Source organism: Lissotriton helveticus, chromosome 2_1, assembly GCF_964261635.1.
Source record: "Lissotriton helveticus chromosome 2_1, aLisHel1.1, whole genome shotgun sequence".
NCBI classification, from domain to species: Eukaryota; Metazoa; Chordata; class Amphibia; order Caudata; family Salamandridae; genus Lissotriton; species Lissotriton helveticus.
The window spans coordinates 1,059,083,369-1,059,103,139 of NC_136059.1; the positions used below are offsets into that span (position 1 = coordinate 1,059,083,369).

At 47.9% G+C, this 19,771-nt stretch overlaps 1 protein-coding gene across 2 annotated transcripts in view; it reads right to left on the reverse strand.

Moving 5' to 3' along the window:
- Window positions 1–19,771, reverse strand: part of VPS13A (vacuolar protein sorting 13 homolog A) — a 2,196,319-nt gene that overhangs the window by 1,174,946 nt on the left and 1,001,602 nt on the right. For both annotated transcript variants that reach the window (XM_078675860.1, XM_078675861.1), the window contains exon 43: window positions 3,043–3,201. In XM_078675860.1, coding sequence (XP_078531986.1) covers window positions 3,043–3,201 — 159 coding nt within the window. The remainder of the gene's footprint in view (window positions 1–3,042; window positions 3,202–19,771) is intronic.

The window sequence follows — 19,771 nt, forward strand, 5'->3', positions numbered from 1 at the left end:
GGAGGGGAGGACTGAAAGGGAAGGGAGTAACCCTGGCAGATTATGTGCAGCACCCATTTGTCTGATGTAATTTCTCGCCAGTGGTGGAGGTGGGGGCGGACCCTGCCACCCACTGGCGTGGGGTGGTCCCTGAAGCTCAGATTAGGCCAGCTTAGAGGTGGAAGCAGTGGGTGTAGAGGTAGACTGCCCCGCACGCTGGTTCCCAGACCCAGCCCTACGGAAGCCACGACCGCGGCTTCGCTGAGGCTGGTTCTGCACAGGCTTGCTGGAGGAGCGCGCCTGGGTGCCTCTACCCTGGCCACGAAAGGAACGAAAGCCAGGAGTGACAGGGTTCTTTGTAGAAAGACGCAAGCACTTGGCCGTGGCCCGTTAGTCCTTAAAGCACTCCAATGCACTGTCAGCCTTATTGCCAAAGATGCGGGAGCCATCAAAGGGCATGTCCATAAGCGAGCCCGGGACATCGGACGAGAACCCAGTTGAACGCAACCAGGCGTGGCACCGCAACACCACAGTCATGGAAATTGCCCTGCCCATCGAATCAGCGATGTCCAAACCACACCTGATGGCAAACTTAGCCACATCCTTACCTTCAGCAATCGCTTGGGAAAGGACAGCCTGGACCTCCTCAGAACACTGAGGCAAGACCTGAGCCACGGAATCCCACACTGCGTGGGAGTAATGGACCAACAAGCAGGCGGTGTTAACCAACCGCAGCCCTAAGCAAGCAGAGGAGAACAACCTCTTCCCAAATTGTTCCAAAGGTTTAGAGCCCTTATCCGGCGGAGCCTTTGGAAAGGCACTCTGTGACGTCGAGGCCAGAATAACCAGGCTCTCAGGCGTAGGGTGAGTGGTCAGGATCACCAGGCGCCAGGCGATGACACCTGCAGATGTTTTTATCCACCGGCGCCACCGTGGCCGGCCGCAACCAAGTGCCCAAGAGAACTTCGGTAAGGGCCTCATTGAAAGGGAGCAACGGCTCCGACAATGCAGAGGCCGCCTGGAGCACCTCCGTAAGGAGGCTGGTCTTGAGGGGTACCGCAAGGAGGTTGAGATTAAGAGCCGACGCAGCCCGACAAAGCACCACGGTGTAAGAAGCACCCTCCTCCATAGTAGGCGGAGGAGAGGCAAACCCCGGGTCAGAAGAAACATCAAGTTCGCCCGCATCTTCCAGGTCTTCCACCCAATCTTGCTTGGAGTCCTCGGACCCATCCCAGTCGTCGTACGCCTATGGCGTAGAGGGGGCTGGTCGCAGCGGCAGAGGGACAAACAGCGTCAGATGGCGCCGAAAACGGCGCCGGCCGGGGCTGGGCTGGAGCTGTCTCCCAATTCGGATCCCAGGCCGGAACAAAATGATCCAGGAACCGGGGCAGGGATGGGATAAACGGCCACCCAGTGCGGCACCTCATGGCGCCGGATCCAGCGGCGTAGGATCCTGTGGTGTCGGAGCCAGTGGCGGAGCCGCCGGGCCAGCAGGATCTTGACACAGGACCGTGGAGCCCAAAGGTGCGCCGGAAGGAGCCAGGGGCCTAAAAAGGCGGTCCATGGCAGCAAGGAACTCTTGCATCTGTTCGGGAGTCGTGGACGGACCCGGGTATGGCGGGTAGGCTGCGGGACTCCCAGGCTCCAGAGGAGCCGCAGGGGCGGGAGCCCCTGTCGACCTCGTCCGCCTCCGAGGAGCGAAGGGGGGATGTCGGAGAGCGAACACGCTTCTTCGACTTCTTATCATGGCTTCGCTTACCAGAATCCGAAGATGAAGACTTGGAGCCCGAGGAGCGACGGCTCCGGTCCCACGAGCAGTTTCGGGAACGGCCCCTAGACCCGGAGCGGCGAGAAGAGGAATGACGGACCTCCAGCAATTTCCGGCGCCGTTCCCGCAAAACCTTCCGGGCCATGGCACGACATTCTCGGCAGTCCCGGGAGTCGTGGTCGGTCTCCAAGCAGTAGAGGCAGACATCTTGGGGCTCCGCGGCGGCACGACCCGCAAGACTTGAAGCCGGGCATCCCTACGTGCACCAGGAGAAAAAAAGGGAGACAAAAGTCTCAAAAAGTAGTCAAAAAGTGACTAAGGTACGTGCACAATCCGGATCTGCGCTTTACTGGCGCGGAAAAAGAAAGAACTGACGTCAGAGCACAAGGGTGGCGCCTAAGCACCCTCCGTGCCGTCATCTCGGCGTTGACGACGCCAGTGACGGACGCAGAGCCGCAGGACGCCACCTACTGATGCGCAGGGGTACTGCTAAGTAAAACCTTCCGGATCCAGTCTGACGCCTGGGGATATTCTAAGGTAAGGAATCTATCACTAACATGTCTCTTTCAGATTTTAACGTTTTGCATTGCACCCCCCATCAAGTTACACAAGATATCTGGGAACTCTACCTGGGGTTGCCCAGATGCCACACCACAGAAGCCACCTTCTTCCACATGGAAACATTACCAAAATTGTCCTCCTACTGGAGGAAGAAAGCAGTAAAAACAGGTGCAAGATTGCAGACAGATATAGTGGGATCTCTGAGGTGTGCATACTCAGACTCTTCCCGCCTACAGGGGCTAACAGGTAAAAAAGAAGATTTGTAGATCTAGAACTGTTACTGGCAAAATGCAAATATGCATAGTCTGGAAATTTAATAGGTCCCCACTGACATAAAGTAGGAGGGCAGGCATGATTTGGTGGGCATCAACAGAAACAAGGGCACTGTGTTCTACAGCAGCCAGGAAGAATAAGTGTACAGCACTGTGCGTCTGAGAGCCCACTAGCGTTCATGAGGGACTCAGACAAGATGGCCCTACAAACTGCTTCAGATCCTTCTGGCACCCCAAGACAACAAATGTCACATAGACAAGACTGAATGCATATGCCTGTGTGCATGGCATCAACTCTGGGAATGTTATATACTTGTTCCAGACTCAAAAATATACTACTTACTAACTTAATGCTCGTATCAAAAAAGACTTTTCCTAACTAGTATGGATTTTACATTTACTTGACGTTGTACTACCCTAATTCCAAATGTAAACAATAAAGTGACAAACTCAGACCCTTACCTGTCCAAGATTGTTAAGCATTTGTAGTCCACATTTTGATAGCATAATGTTCATCTGATCTTTTGAAGAGATATTTATAACAGTTTTATACTCTGGAACTTTGTAATTTTCCTCGTCTACATCAGATTCTGTAAGCTGTTTTTTAGTTTTCTTTTTCATCTAAAATAAACATAATTGTAAAATTAGGTTTTACATTTGTGTTTCACTCTCATAAACAATTAAAAAGGATCACAAATTTACTCTACCAAAGGTGAAAAGAAAAAAACACGAAAGTTGCTAAGAAATACATAAGTAAAACATTTTAAAGGTGGCAAAAACTGTGCTGATTATCAAGCCTTCTCTCCAGTTGCTAAACGGTTGCAGCATAATTTACGCAATGAGAATAAATGTAAAGTATTTCAACTACCTCTATAAAATGCATTCTGGGTTCAAAATCATTTTTTTCCCAAAAATAGTCATGCAGACGGCATATGTTTGCTCTGACTGAAGTAATCTGCATATCCAATCAGATCTCAATCATTCGCACTCCTCCCACACAGGCACTTAGATGCTCTCAACTTCTTCAACAATTACCCTTGTAATGTTCATCTATTCCTCTAACCCATAATTACTTTCTCCTCATCTGAAACACTGTTAACATCTACAAAATGACAATCTATATGAATCCTCCCACACATGTGGAGAAAGATCCATACATTGCCTCTAACCTTACCTTGACAAATTATCCTGTACCAAACCCTCAGCTGCATTTCCAAGATCATCCCTGCAAACTATCCAGAACCCTTCACCATATTTACCCTCTCCATCATAGACATTGCGACTAGTGTTTTCATTAAAGGCATTCATACAAAAGATACCTTTCTTCACCCTCACCAAATTCCCTCTGTGATTTACCCCATTAATTCACAAGCCAACATTCCCTATTCAACTTTCTCCAGGCCTGTGTATTTGTTCCTATTCTTAAACCGGCCAACTATTCATGCAACACAATAATTACTGCTCTCAGCCATCATAATAACCCTGAATTCAAGAAACTCAAAGCACACTTTCTCACCTTATACCTACAGACTAGCCCCCTCCCCACTGCCTCACAATTATAGTGGACACTAGGATATCAAAATTACTCACCAACAACTAATAATAACTCAATCCAGTCTCCCGTTTACCCTACTTTAGAACCTTCAAAAAGCTAATTTCAGCCCCTCACACAATATTTCACAGAAATCACTCCATCGAAAATATCTTTCTTGGAGTCCGATCCTGTTTGACTCTTAGCCTCATTTAATCAACTCTATAACACCCCATTTCTCAACTCAAGCGCAGACTTAGGGACCACTAACTAGGGAGACTTCCTCAAAACTTCTCCTCCTTGAAGTCAAAATCAGGAGTATCATCTCCTCTGCCTTTTTCTTTACTACCTCTTTTCAGGACATACTCAAAATGATGGACCCCATTGGAAGTATGGCAAATAGTCAGTGGAAGGATGTCTTTTGCCTATCCGGCAGACGACTGTCTGCTGTATTTCGAGATCTCCGCCAGACAAGAGGAGATCTCTATGCCTTCAAAAGAGACGTTCCCTTGGTGGCTCCACTGAAGCTTTGCTGAGCGAGTGCCATGCTTAATGCTCCCATTATCACCATAATCTTTATTTGATAGTTAAATTAAACAATTCAAATTTGTATAGTTGACAACAGAAACATGTTATAGTTAGTCTGAAATTAAAAAATACAACAGGTATTTAAATTAATCAGTACATGTGCTAATGCTAAGTCAGTAGCACTGATTGATCAATTGATTCATTGATTTGGCCATGAGTTCCCAATGGTTAGCTACTGATATTTTGGCAGTTTGTTGGCATCTTATGATTTTGGTATCAAAGCAACACCTTTGTCCATAAACTTTACAAATCTAGCTGTAATTATCAAGTCACCTCCCTGAAAGCAAACCCAATTCCTTCCTGGCATGTTTGCATGTCTAGCTCATGCAGAACAAGTTACTTATCTTTGGTAATGCTCTTCCTGGTAAAGACTGCAGATTCCTCACCTTTTGAATATTCCCCAGAAGTCAGACTGGATCTGGAAATTTTTTACAGTACCTCTGTGCGCAGCAAGTGGGACTGTGCAGCTCCATGCTGATGTCATTCCGTTACCGTTAGGTGCCGAGGATATTTAGGTGCAACTCGTGAGAGCTAATGTCAGTTGCTTTCGAGACTGTCCGCGCCCGAGACGCAAAACACCAAAATCCAATCCAATCACAGAACAGGGAGGATTGGTGAGAAATCTGCAGCTAGACAGTCTCTCTACGAGAAAGAGGGTACCTTAGCTGACCTACATACAAGCAAAGAGAAACAGGCTCCCTCATCCATAGCCACGGAAAGAAGACAGACTAGGCCAGTGTCAGGTGAGGTGTCTAATCCACTAGCCTCCGCCAATTCCTCATACTAGTTTCCCTCACTCTCATCAACGGGATGCTGGGTTCCATTTAGGTCCTCAGACCCCTTCCATTCATCTCCCTTCCCAGGCCTGTTAAAAGTATAAGACAGCAGCTCCAATCCAACGGACATGGTCTCGGTCGGAGCAGGAACCAATATAGGGCGACGCCAAGTCGACTCCGTGTGAGGAGTTACAATGAGAATGGTGTTGTCATGGGGCATTGGCAGCACCAGCACTGGAGAGGGTACCAAGGAAGGTCTTGATCTCGCCAGCGACTCTGCTCTGGGTCCAACTGGAATCCATGGAGCCCGACTGGCGCCGAGGGTGAACCCAAAGGCGAGGATCTAGTGGAGACCTCTCCCAAGCCAGTGGAGGACGAGGCATTCCAGAGGGGCCGGACTGCCCAAATACAAGAAGTATGGCTTCATAAAAAGTTATGGAGTGTGACTCGATTCTTTCTGCTGGTAGGAATTCCCAGACTCCCCCCCTGACTTCAAATGTGACAGGTGCGGCTCTGCAAACTGTCCCAGAGTCGACTGATGTCCGGCAGCAAGGAGCTTGAGAGATCCTTCCCTCAGCACCTACCGATTCATGGCTCGGCAGTACTCATAGGTCTTGGAGTCGTGATTCCTCTCCAAGTACCAAAAGCACACAAAGTGTGGGTCTGTCACAGACACCTGCCTGTGACAGGTACGACATGGTTTAGTAACCAGTGGGTTTCTTAGGGGACATCCTGTCACACCTGGAGAGGAAACAAAGTCGAGGAGAAAAAGCCAGTCAAAAAACAACTGAGGGTAGCTCTGACCGGATCTGCGCTATCTGGAATGGAAAGGAAAAAAATTAAGTCAGCGTGCCGGAGTGTGCCTACCGTGGTACCACGCACGTCACTTCTGGTGCAGGGGTACTACTCAAAAGCTTCTGATACAGTCTGACGCCTGGGGATTATTCTAAGGTAAATAATCTGTAGCTAGAAGTCTCAATCAGATAGACTGGTCTACAAAGCCTCGACTGAGCTTGATTAAGCCATACCCCATATTTGCCAGAGGATGCTTTGAGGCTGTACACTAATGATAGACGTTTTTTTGCATGAAATGCTCTAAAATGTAGTAGAAGGGAAGGACCTGTAAAGTGTTTTGCTGCTTGGTTTAGTCCAAATGTGTCAGATCTAAGGTGAAAAAACTGCCAGTTTCCTTAATCACCTGTAATTGCTAGCGAAACATGAGAGGCTCACTTCGCCAACATTTATGCAGCCCCTGTATCAGATGTTGAGTTGGTTATAAATCCCCTCAGCATGAGAAGTTTTCAAGCCTAGGTGAATTAGAAGGTGCAATCAACTAAAGTGTTAGTGGTAAGGCTCCGGGCCCAGTCCATGTCCCAATAGATCTAATAAAATGTAGCACTGACTTCCTGGCACCTTAGCTAACAAAAGTTTTTAACAATCTAGTTCAATCCCCGCCGTCTGCCTCATGGTCCACATCTATCATAGCACCTATTTTAAAAAAGCATTTGCAATGCAATAGGTCTCGCATTTACTAGAGTTTGAGCTATTGGCATTGTAAATGACAATGCCTTTTATTTACTTATTGAATTTTAAAACATACATAAAAAGCATTGCTATTTACAATACCAATAGCTTAAACTCTCACAAATGCGAGACCTATTCTATTGCAAATGCTTTTTTTTTTTTTTTACTGGTATCAAAAAATAGGGCAGTACCATTTACAGCATTGTTGAGGCCTCTGCATTACAGAATGGAACACACCGTTTTTTTTCCTCCACAGGGGAATTTATGTACCAGGCACCAGTGAGCTGTTGGCATTGTAAATGACAATGCCTTTTATTTACTTATTGAATTTTAAAACATACATAAAAAGCATTGCTATTTACAATACCAATAGCTTAAACTCTCACAAATGCGAGACCTATTCTATTGCAAATGCTTTTTTTTTTTTTTTTACTGGTATCAAAAAATAGGGCAGTACCATTTACAGCATTGTTGAGGCCTCTGCATTACAGAATGGAACACACCGTTTTTTTTCCTCCACAGGGGAATTTATGTACCAGGCACCAGTGAGCTGTTGGCATTGTAAATGACAATGCCTTTTATTTATGTTTTGGTTTTTAAAATTACATCGCTTGTTTTGTTTTATAGATTTTAGATTAACACACCTGAGATCAATAATTTGTTGGTGAATATTTCAGGACTGGAGACAGTGGTTGGAGGGGGTCACCCTACACATTAGACTCTAGATAGAACCAACAAACATCCACTCAGCAGAAACTTGAAGGTAGATTATTGGGCATTAGGAGCCCCAGACTCTAGATCTCTTTAACCCCACCTTGCCAACAGAATTCAACCATAGCCTTGAAGAATCGCTTGCAAAAACACAACTATGTGGGCAGGCCGCTTTTGAGAGATTGAGTCTTCCAAGGTAGCACACAGTGTATACAGCATAGGTGTGCATGTTTCGAATTTCGTTGGATGTTTAACACAAATATCCTCAGCTGATAGTTCTCAGACTCTCTGGCACTCTGCAGTGGTCATAAGGCAGCGTGTGGCTGTTTATAAAAGCTGCAAATAAATTTTAAAAAATCTGAGGCGTGGGCCTTCCTTGAAACGGGTGCACCACAAATAACACTATGGTGTTTTCATATGTAAAAAAATTAATTGGACTTAAATGCTTCTGCTAGCGTGTAATGAATGTGTAAACCAATTTGAGCTTAAAATAAGAGCATACACTTTGGGCAGGCGTCTCATTGGGTGTTAATAACACGAAGCAGAAACAAGTGGAACCGTTTGGTGGCATTCTCACTTATGCCGCACTGGTGCATTGCTGTCTGCTCTCCTTGTATCACTATGGAGACAGCAGCGTGAAGCTTCATAGGCGCAGCGGGGATAAGTGCTGGCATATATATAGAGTTGGTTATCTATAAGTAGCACGCACACAATGCGTGTCCTCAGACCCCAATTTCAAGCTCCGCGGGCCCCGCCTCCCTGAACTGGATTTGTTAACGATGGTTGCGGAGACTGGCATTGAGACAGTAAGTTGACTCACCCCTCCCGTGCGCACAATACAAAGTCCAGTGTGCGCAACTGCCAAGGGAGGAAGGTCATTCACAGCTCTGAGAATCCGAATAGACGTGTACTACTGAGCGTTTAGTGTGCGAATGGAATAAACACTTGTGACTTGCGTAAAATGTGGCTGCGTACACGTACCTGACAGCCCTGCTTTGTCTGTGATTCATTTACAAGCATAAATGCCATTTTACGGGGGGTGGGAGGTGCTGTTTTTGGTACTTTAATTTGGAAATATATTGGGACGTTTCACAACTATCCCCCACGATGCAAGATAAAAGTGACTATTCTGTGGCCTCCATTCACAGGCCAAGGTGCGTGTGATGGCAGAATTAATGTCCTTAGCTGTTGACATTATGGCAGAAAACATACAAACATAGCACAGAAACTGTGCGATCTTAGACAAAAACAGTTTCCATTGCGCGACCAAAGGAAGCACCTTCAAATTAACGTACAGATAGTGGGAATGAAAACTCACAGGTATGCGTACACTTACGGCACTTAGTACACATTCTTGCAACCCGCACAGCACATGTACTCCTCACATCAATCACATCCAGTGCAACTATCGACAATATATAAAACGAGCCAATCACACGTCAGGCTTGGAAAGAAAGGCAAGCTGGCTCTGCAGAGCCGAGGGGGGGAAAGGGAGGGGAAGGGGGGGCGGGGGAGCACGCTCTGCTAAACGTGAAGCAACCTGCTTGCAGCCGCTCTATGAACGGAGGCAGTGGATAGGGCAGCGCAGAGGGTGACGGTCTCCATGCATTTCTTGGCAAAGACTCTCTAAAGTGAAACTTACGGACCAGAGTGCGCAAGAGCCGTCGGGACCAGAGGGTGGAGGGGCGATGCTGTTCCACGCACTCCCGATATCTGCTCGCATCTCTGCCTGCCGCCTGCCGGGCTCGAAGCCGAGGGCTCAGTCGTGACAGCAGAGCGTACGTGAGTGAGAGCTGGCAGTAAGTAGCCTGGTGTGTGGGGCTGACGTTTACAGCACTTGGAGGCATTCTTGGCTTTAGCTTGCACATGGGCTATCCAGGCGCCCTCGCTCGCGAAAGTGAAAGCGTGGAGGAGCGCGAGAAGAGATGTGCGCGTTCACATCCCATGTCTCCTAAAGCGCGCGGACTCAGCCATTGTCTCCAATGTCTTTAGCAAGCTCGTGCACCTCTCCTGACCCACTTCACTAGCTACCCGGCGACTATAAGTCTCGCTACGCAAGCAGCGCATATCGCTGCATCGGTAGCGAGACCTAAAAAAGGTGCTCAATCTTATTGGATCTTATAGGCTAATTTCTCTGATTGATACCACGGTTAATATCCTGGGGATGGTTTTATACAATAGAATCAAGGAGTGGATCCAAGCTGAGTCAGTCCTATATTCATGTCAGTATGGGTTTAGAACCAAACTGGGAACAATCAAGCAGTGTTTAAATCTGAACTTGGTGCTCGGACAATATACTATTGCCAAACAAACACCCCTTTACCTGGCATTTATGGACCTAACCTCAGCTTTTGATTGTGTTAACCGAACCAAACTTTGGCATATGCTTGTCTTGCGTTGGATGGATGAAGTTTTAGTGCACTTTCTGGCATACTTGCACACAGACATGAAGGCAAGAAGCAGAAGACAAGGAGAGGCATCCGGGGACATAAATATGCATTGGGGGTGAGACAGGGGTGTGTCTTGGCCCCTCTCTTATTTATCTTATATACCAATGAACTTTACCCATTTTTACACACTATCACGCCGGATGTACCCAAAGTCAAACGTATGCTGTTACCTACTGTTATGTATTCAGACAACGCAGTGCTTATGGCACGTACCCCTAAGGCACTGCGTCTTCCGGTGCTTGCTTTTGCGGACTTTATGACCACTCTAGATTTATGCACAATCTTCACAAAATCACACATTATGGCGTGTGGCCCAAAGAGTACAGAGCTTGCCACCCTCTCCAATGGAACCAATCACCAGAGTAGCGCAAGCACTTTTCCTTGTCTGGGGGTTACCTTTTCTACCTTAGGGTCTTGGCTGCCCAACATTGCCTTGCACAGAGAAAAACTGTCAAGTGCAATTTGCTCGTTATGTAGCCTTCCGCAGCCAGAGGGAGGTGGCTCACTCAGGACGTTATTGCAGATTTATAAGTCCCAATGTATTTCCATCGTGATGTATGGGGCATATCAAACTGTGAGGCTATAACGCCCAAATAAAAACACATTTAATTCCCTTGTTTCATCTGCCACAAAGAGTTGAGTTTGCCTTTCCTGGAAGATTGCATTAGAATGGGTCCGGCACCATTATGGTTGGCCATATGGAGAACCATGGAGGCTAGTCAAACAAGGGACATTATTTTGGACTAGCTCGTCTGTGAAAGAGGTATGCCCATTCCCTGGTTAGCCTATGTAAAACTGCATATTCTAGAATTGGGCAGCTGCATGCATTTAAGTATCCTGAATGTTGTACCACCCTCAACAAAAAGCATGTTTATCAAGCTTAACTATGAGTATTCCCAACGAATTAACAGGGAATTGAAGAAATCAAACGTTGAAGCAGGATTGTGCCAAACAGTACCACTAATTACCAATGGTATGCGCAGTCAAATTCTTGTTGTGCTTCCCGTTGTGCTACATGCAGAATATAGATGACATTGCATATCCCTGCGATGGCAAGTCAGGACAATCCATTTTTCTGAAAATGTTATGAAAGATATACAAAAGATTTTTTAATTCCGGTTTAAAAAAACAGAAATTATGGGATAATAGGCAGACGAGTTCAGCTTTTATCCTTTTATTCCAATTATCTGACGTAGAAACTGCTATGCATGTGGGTTCATTTTTAAAATCTGCTGTGAAGGAACAAACCACTGTGCTCTCCTAACTCTGCTGCTCATATGGCCTTATTTTAGGGAAGTTTTTAGACTGCTGCTATGTGTATTATATATTGTTTGGTTTTAATTATTTTAACAATCATGCTGCCATACCCGTTTTAATGTAGGGTTGCTACCTGCATGCTGCTATGTATATCGATTAATTGTGATAACCTGCATTTTAATGTCATGTGTTTTAACCGTCATTGATTGCTATGCAACTTTTATGGATGCATGTTACATCCGTATAAAGCATTTTTTGAATTTGAATTCAATTAGTTAAAATGTTATCTTTCTAACTTTGGCTTGCAGTGATTTCAGATGAAGTTTGTATTAACCTGCGCACTGGAATTCGACCTCTAAATAGTTTTAGGCCTTGGCACTAGTGATACTATGTGGTCCCATTTTCCGTACTGAGGATTGTTAAGACCACATTCTAGTAAAAGCCTTAACTTTGGACTTGTCTTTGTTAATTTCTAACTTGTTGTTTTGGCAATAGCTGTAAAGTTATTTAAGGCAATGTTGTAGGCCTTTTGTAGAGTAGTTAAGTAATAAGGTTTCATCTGCAAAGTCAAGGATGCGTAGCTGGTAGTCAATAGTCATTTAGTCTTGCTGGGCCAGACCTTTGAATAATGTACCCACTCAGTTTTTTTCCTTTTTTTTTTTAAAGTATAACATTTTAAAGTACAAATTCCTAAAGTGGGAGAACTCCTAAAGTGAGAGAAAATGGCTGTGACACGCCAGGAGTTTTCTCCCAGCGAATGGGACATCATTTCCTTGGCTTCCTGTTTGTACATTTTACCTGTTCTGTAATGTCAGGAAATGTCCTATGGAATGCCCACCCTCAATAGAAGAGGAACTCTATTGCACACAACCAAGGCAAGGTGGTGGAGGGGCCATTAGAGAAAGCTTGCCTCATGCTGGGTCAGCGAAGGCACCGCTTCAGAAACATGCTGCATTTCCCTTTTTCTAATCAGAGCAGGGAAACCACAACTTTGGGAGACGAAGCATACACCGCTTTTTGGCAGATGTCCCATATTCACTCTGTAGGAGAGTAGGGTCTGCCTACTATGGTTACCACCACTTTTTGCTGTGTTTGACTCATTTATCGACTTTAGTCTGGCTGGGGCCCTGCTAACCAGGACCCCAGCCTAGCTGCTTCCTCTCTAAATTGATTGCATGTACATTAGGTACACTCCAGATTGGTTACTGGGTTACCCTTGTGAGTCCCTATTATATGGTACCTTAGGTACCAAGGGCATAGGTACCCCAGAGGCCTACCAGGGGCTGCAGCTTGTATTATGCCACCCCTGGGAAGCCTTCCAAATAGGCACCACAAGTCTGCTACTGTAGCCTGGGTAAGGTGGTACTTGTACCACTTACTGAGATATAGTATACCTATATCTACATATATATATATATATATATACATATATATATATATACTATACCAAATTGCCCTAAGCATTGAGAAGGCACACGTCACCTCCCGCCTTCCAGGCTGTTGTGCTACTTGCATCTATCTTCCCCGGCATTCTATTATCTTTCGCCGACGCGTTTCGGGGCCAAGCCCCTTCATCTTGGGCGTGAACAAACGAGCTTACAACCTGCATGAGTGATTGCTTGTTTTTATTTCACCTTAACCCCGCCTCCATTGTCACGTGTTAGATCGATTACGCGGGGTGTTGTGGGGCATGTAGTTTGCCATGCAGGAATAAGTTCGAATTTGTAGGTTCAATTAAAGTTCCATTATTGCTCTGAGTGAGTTCCAGGTAGGATTGGTGCAAGCCCATCATGCACATGGGGACGTGACACTGTTGGCAGCTCGGATCAGTTCCAAACTTCAGCTCCGTGCAGTCGATGGAGGGCGTTTCCTTCAGCTGCCGGTGGTGCCCTTCTCCACGGCCAGGCCGCCGTGCGTTAATGTTATACCAAATTGCCCTAAGCATTGAGAAGGCACACGTCACCTCCCGCCTTCCAGGCTGTTGTGCTACTTGCATCTATCTTCCCCGGCATTCTATTATCTTTCGCCGACGCGTTTCGGGGCCAAGCCCCTTCATCTTGGGCGTGAACAAACGAGCTTACAACCTGCATGAGTGATTGCTTGTTTTTATTTCACCTTAACCCCGCCTCCATTGTCACGTGTTAGATCGATTACGCGGGGTGTTGTGGGGCATGTAGTTTGCCATGCAGGAATAAGTTCGAATTTGTAGGTTCAATTAAAGTTCCATTATTGCTCTGAGTGAGTTCCAGGTAGGATTGGTGCAAGCCCATCATGCACATGGGGACGTGACACTGTTGGCAGCTCGGATCAGTTCCAAACTTCAGCTCCGTGCAGTCGATGGAGGGCGTTTCCTTCAGCTGCCGGTGGTGCCCTTCTCCACGGCCAGGCCGCCGTGCGTTAATGTTATACCAAATTGCCCTAAGCATTGAGAAGGCACACGTCACCTCCCGCCTTCCAGGCTGTTGTGCTACTTGCATCTATCTTCCCCGGCATTCTATTATCTTTCGCCGACGCGTTTCGGGGCCAAGCCCCTTCATCTTGGGCGTGAACAAACGAGCTTACAACCTGCATGAGTGATTGCTTGTTTTTATTTCACCTTAACCCCGCCTCCATTGTCACGTGTTAGATCGATTACGCGGGGTGTTGTGGGGCATGTAGTTTGCCATGCAGGAATAAGTTCGAATTTGTAGGTTCAATTAAAGTTCCATTATTGCTCTGAGTGAGTTCCAGGTAGGATTGGTGCAAGCCCATCATGCACATGGGGACGTGACACTGTTGGCAGCTCGGATCAGTTCCAAACTTCAGCTCCGTGCAGTCGATGGAGGGCGTTTCCTTCAGCTGCCGGTGGTGCCCTTCTCCACGGCCAGGCCGCCGTGCGTTAATGTTATACCAAATTGCCCTAAGCATTGAGAAGGCACACGTCACCTCCCGCCTTCCAGGCTGTTGTGCTACTTGCATCTATCTTCCCCGGCATTCTATTATCTTTCGCCGACGCGTTTCGGGGCCAAGCCCCTTCATCTTGGGCGTGAACAAACGAGCTTACAACCTGCATGAGTGATTGCTTGTTTTTATTTCACCTTAACCCCGCCTCCATTGTCACGTGTTAGATCGATTACGCGGGGTGTTGTGGGGGTGTCACGTCCCCATGTGCATGATGGGCTTGCACCAATCCTACCTGGAACTCACTCAGAGCAATAATGGAACTTTAATTGAACCTACAAATTCGAACTTATTCCTGCATGGCAAACTACATGCCCCACAACACCCCGCGTAATCGATCAAACACGTGACAATGGAGGCGGGGTTAAGGTGAAATAAAAACAAGCAATCACTCATGCAGGTTGTAAGCTCGTTTGTTCACGCCCAAGATGAAGGGGCTTGGCCCCGAAACGCGTCGGCGAAAGATAATAGAATGCCGGGGAAGATAGATGCAAGTAGCACAACAGCCTGGAAGGCGGGAGGTGACGTGTGCCTTCTCAATGCTTAGGGCAATTTGGTATAACATTAACGCACGGCGGCCTGGCCGTGGAGAAGGGCACCACCGGCAGCTGAAGGAAACGCCCTCCATCGACTGCACGGAGCTGAAGTTTGGAACTGATCCGAGCTGCCAACAGTGTCACGTCCCCATGTGCATGATGGGCTTGCACCAATCCTACCTGGAACTCACTCAGAGCAATAATGGAACTTTAATTGAACCTACAAATTCGAACTTATTCCTGCATGGCAAACTACATGCCCCACAACACCCCGCGTAATCGATCAAACACGTGACAATGGAGGCGGGGTTAAGGTGAAATAAAAACAAGCAATCACTCATGCAGGTTGTAAGCTCGTTTGTTCACGCCCAAGATGAAGGGGCTTGGCCCCGAAACGCGTCGGCGAAAGATAATAGAATGCCGGGGAAGATAGATGCAAGTAGCACAACAGCCTGGAAGGCGGGAGGTGACGTGTGCCTTCTCAATGCTTAGGGCAATTTGGTATAACATTAACGCACGGCGGCCTGGCCGTGGAGAAGGGCACCACCGGCAGCTGAAGGAAACGCCCTCCATCGACTGCACGGAGCTGAAGTTTGGAACTGATCCGAGCTGCCAACAGTGTCACGTCCCCATGTGCATGATGGGCTTGCACCAATCCTACCTGGAACTCACTCAGAGCAATAATGGAACTTTAATTGAACCTACAAATTCGAACTTATTCCTGCATGGCAAACTACATGCCCCACAACACCCCGCGTAATCGATCAAACACGTGACAATGGAGGCGGGGTTAAGGTGAAATAAAAACAAGCAATCACTCATGCAGGTTGTAAGCTCGTTTGTTCACGCCCAAGATGAAGGGGCTTGGCCCCGAAACGCGTCGGCGAAAGATAATAGAATGCCGGGGAAGATAGATGCAAGTAGCACAACAGCCTGGAAGGCGGGAGGTGACGTGTGCCTTCTCAATGCTTAGGGCAATTTGGTATAACATTAACGCACGGCGGCCTGGCCGTGGAGAAGGGCACCACCGGCAGCTGAAGGAAACGCCCTCCATCGACTGCACGGAGCTGAAGTTTGGAACTGATCCGAGCTGCCAACAGTGTCACGTCCCCATGTGCATGATGGGCTTGCACCAATCCTACCTGGAACTCACTCAGAGCAATAATGGAACTTTAATTGAACCTACAAATTCGAACTTATTCCTGCATGGCAAACTACATGCCCCACAACACCCCGCGTAATCGATCAAACACGTGACAATGGAGGCGGGGTTAAGGTGAAATAAAAACAAGCAATCACTCATGCAGGTTGTAAGCTCGTTTGTTCACGCCCAAGATGAAGGGGCTTGGCCCCGAAACGCGTCGGCGAAAGATAATAGAATGCCGGGGAAGATAGATGCAAGTAGCACAACAGCCTGGAAGGCGGGAGGTGACGTGTGCCTTCTCAATGCTTAGGGCAATTTGGTATAACATTAACGCACGGCGGCCTGGCCGTGGAGAAGGGCACCACCGGCAGCTGAAGGAAACGCCCTCCATCGACTGCACGGAGCTGAAGTTTGGAACTGATCCGAGCTGCCAACAGTGTCACGTCCCCATGTGCATGATGGGCTTGCACCAATCCTACCTGGAACTCACTCAGAGCAATAATGGAACTTTAATTGAACCTACAAATTCGAACTTATTCCTGCATGGCAAACTACATGCCCCACAACACCCCGCGTAATCGATCAAACACGTGACAATGGAGGCGGGGTTAAGGTGAAATAAAAACAAGCAATCACTCATGCAGGTTGTAAGCTCGTTTGTTCACGCCCAAGATGAAGGGGCTTGGCCCCGAAACGCGTCGGCGAAAGATAATAGAATGCCGGGGAAGATAGATGCAAGTAGCACAACAGCCTGGAAGGCGGGAGGTGACGTGTGCCTTCTCAATGCTTAGGGCAATTTGGTATAACATTAACGCACGGCGGCCTGGCCGTGGAGAAGGGCACCACCGGCAGCTGAAGGAAACGCCCTCCATCGACTGCACGGAGCTGAAGTTTGGAACTGATCCGAGCTGCCAACAGTGTCACGTCCCCATGTGCATGATGGGCTTGCACCAATCCTACCTGGAACTCACTCAGAGCAATAATGGAACTTTAATTGAACCTACAAATTCGAACTTATTCCTGCATGGCAAACTACATGCCCCACAACACCCCGCGTAATCGATCAAACACGTGACAATGGAGGCGGGGTTAAGGTGAAATAAAAACAAGCAATCACTCATGCAGGTTGTAAGCTCGTTTGTTCACGCCCAAGATGAAGGGGCTTGGCCCCGAAACGCGTCGGCGAAAGATAATAGAATGCCGGGGAAGATAGATGCAAGTAGCACAACAGCCTGGAAGGCGGGAGGTGACGTGTGCCTTCTCAATGCTTAGGGCAATTTGGTATAACATTAACGCACGGCGGCCTGGCCGTGGAGAAGGGCACCACCGGCAGCTGAAGGAAACGCCCTCCATCGACTGCACGGAGCTGAAGTTTGGAACTGATCCGAGCTGCCAACAGTGTCACGTCCCCATGTGCATGATGGGCTTGCACCAATCCTACCTGGAACTCACTCAGAGCAATAATGGAACTTTAATTGAACCTACAAATTCGAACTTATTCCTGCATGGCAAACTACATGCCCCACAACACCCCGCGTAATCGATCAAACACGTGACAATGGAGGCGGGGTTAAGGTGAAATAAAAACAAGCAATCACTCATGCAGGTTGTAAGCTCGTTTGTTCACGCCCAAGATGAAGGGGCTTGGCCCCGAAACGCGTCGGCGAAAGATAATAGAATGCCGGGGAAGATAGATGCAAGTAGCACAACAGCCTGGAAGGCGGGAGGTGACGTGTGCCTTCTCAATGCTTAGGGCAATTTGGTATAACATTAACGCACGGCGGCCTGGCCGTGGAGAAGGGCACCACCGGCAGCTGAAGGAAACGCCCTCCATCGACTGCACGGAGCTGAAGTTTGGAACTGATCCGAGCTGCCAACAGTGTCACGTCCCCATGTGCATGATGGGCTTGCACCAATCCTACCTGGAACTCACTCAGAGCAATAATGGAACTTTAATTGAACCTACAAATTCGAACTTATTCCTGCATGGCAAACTACATGCCCCACAACACCCCGCGTAATCGATCAAACACGTGACAATGGAGGCGGGGTTAAGGTGAAATAAAAACAAGCAATCACTCATGCAGGTTGTAAGCTCGTTTGTTCACGCCCAAGATGAAGGGGCTTGGCCCCGAAACGCGTCGGCGAAAGATAATAGAATGCCGGGGAAGATAGATGCAAGTAGCACAACAGCCTGGAAGGCGGGAGGTGACGTGTGCCTTCTCAATGCTTAGGGCAATTTGGTATAACATTAACGCACGGCGGCCTGGCCGTGGAGAAGGGCACCACCGGCAGCTGAAGGAAACGCCCTCCATCGACTGCACGGAGCTGAAGTTTGGAACTGATCCGAGCTGCCAACAGTGTCACGTCCCCATGTGCATGATGGGCTTGCACCAATCCTACCTGGAACTCACTCAGAGCAATAATGGAACTTTAATTGAACCTACAAATTCGAACTTATTCCTGCATGGCAAACTACATGCCCCACAACACCCCGCGTAATCGATCAAACACGTGACAATGGAGGCGGGGTTAAGGTGAAATAAAAACAAGCAATCACTCATGCAGGTTGTAAGCTCGTTTGTTCACGCCCAAGATGAAGGGGCTTGGCCCCGAAACGCGTCGGCGAAAGATAATAGAATGCCGGGGAAGATAGATGCAAGTAGCACAACAGCCTGGAAGGCGGGAGGTGACGTGTGCCTTCTCAATGCTTAGGGCAATTTGGTATAACATTAACGCACGGCGGCCTGGCCGTGGAGAAGGGCACCACCGGCAGCTGAAGGAAACGCCCTCCATCGACTGCACGGAGCTGAAGTTTGGAACTGATCCGAGCTGCCAACAGTGTCACGTCCCCATGTGCATGATGGGCTTGCACCAATCCTACCTGGAACTCACTCAGAGCAATAATGGAACTTTAATTGAACCTACAAATTCGAACTTATTCCTGCATGGCAAACTACATGCCCCACAACACCCCGCGTAATCGATCAAACACGTGACAATGGAGGCGGGGTTAAGGTGAAATAAAAACAAGCAATCACTCATGCAGGTTGTAAGCTCGTTTGTTCACGCCCAAGATGAAGGGGCTTGGCCCCGAAACGCGTCGGCGAAAGATAATAGAATGCCGGGGAAGATAGATGCAAGTAGCACAACAGCCTGGAAGGCGGGAGGTGACGTGTGCCTTCTCAATGCTTAGGGCAATTTGGTATAACATTAACGCACGGCGGCCTGGCCGTGGAGAAGGGCACCACCGGCAGCTGAAGGAAACGCCCTCCATCGACTGCACGGAGCTGAAGTTTGGAACTGATCCGAGCTGCCAACAGTGTCACGTCCCCATGTGCATGATGGGCTTGCACCAATCCTACCTGGAACTCACTCAGAGCAATAATGGAACTTTAATTGAACCTACAAATTCGAACTTATTCCTGCATGGCAAACTACATGCCCCACAACACCCCGCGTAATCGATCAAACACGTGACAATGGAGGCGGGGTTAAGGTGAAATAAAAACAAGCAATCACTCATGCAGGTTGTAAGCTCGTTTGTTCACGCCCAAGATGAAGGGGCTTGGCCCCGAAACGCGTCGGCGAAAGATAATAGAATGCCGGGGAAGATAGATGCAAGTAGCACAACAGCCTGGAAGGCGGGAGGTGACGTGTGCCTTCTCAATGCTTAGGGCAATTTGGTATAACATTAACGCACGGCGGCCTGGCCGTGGAGAAGGGCACCACCG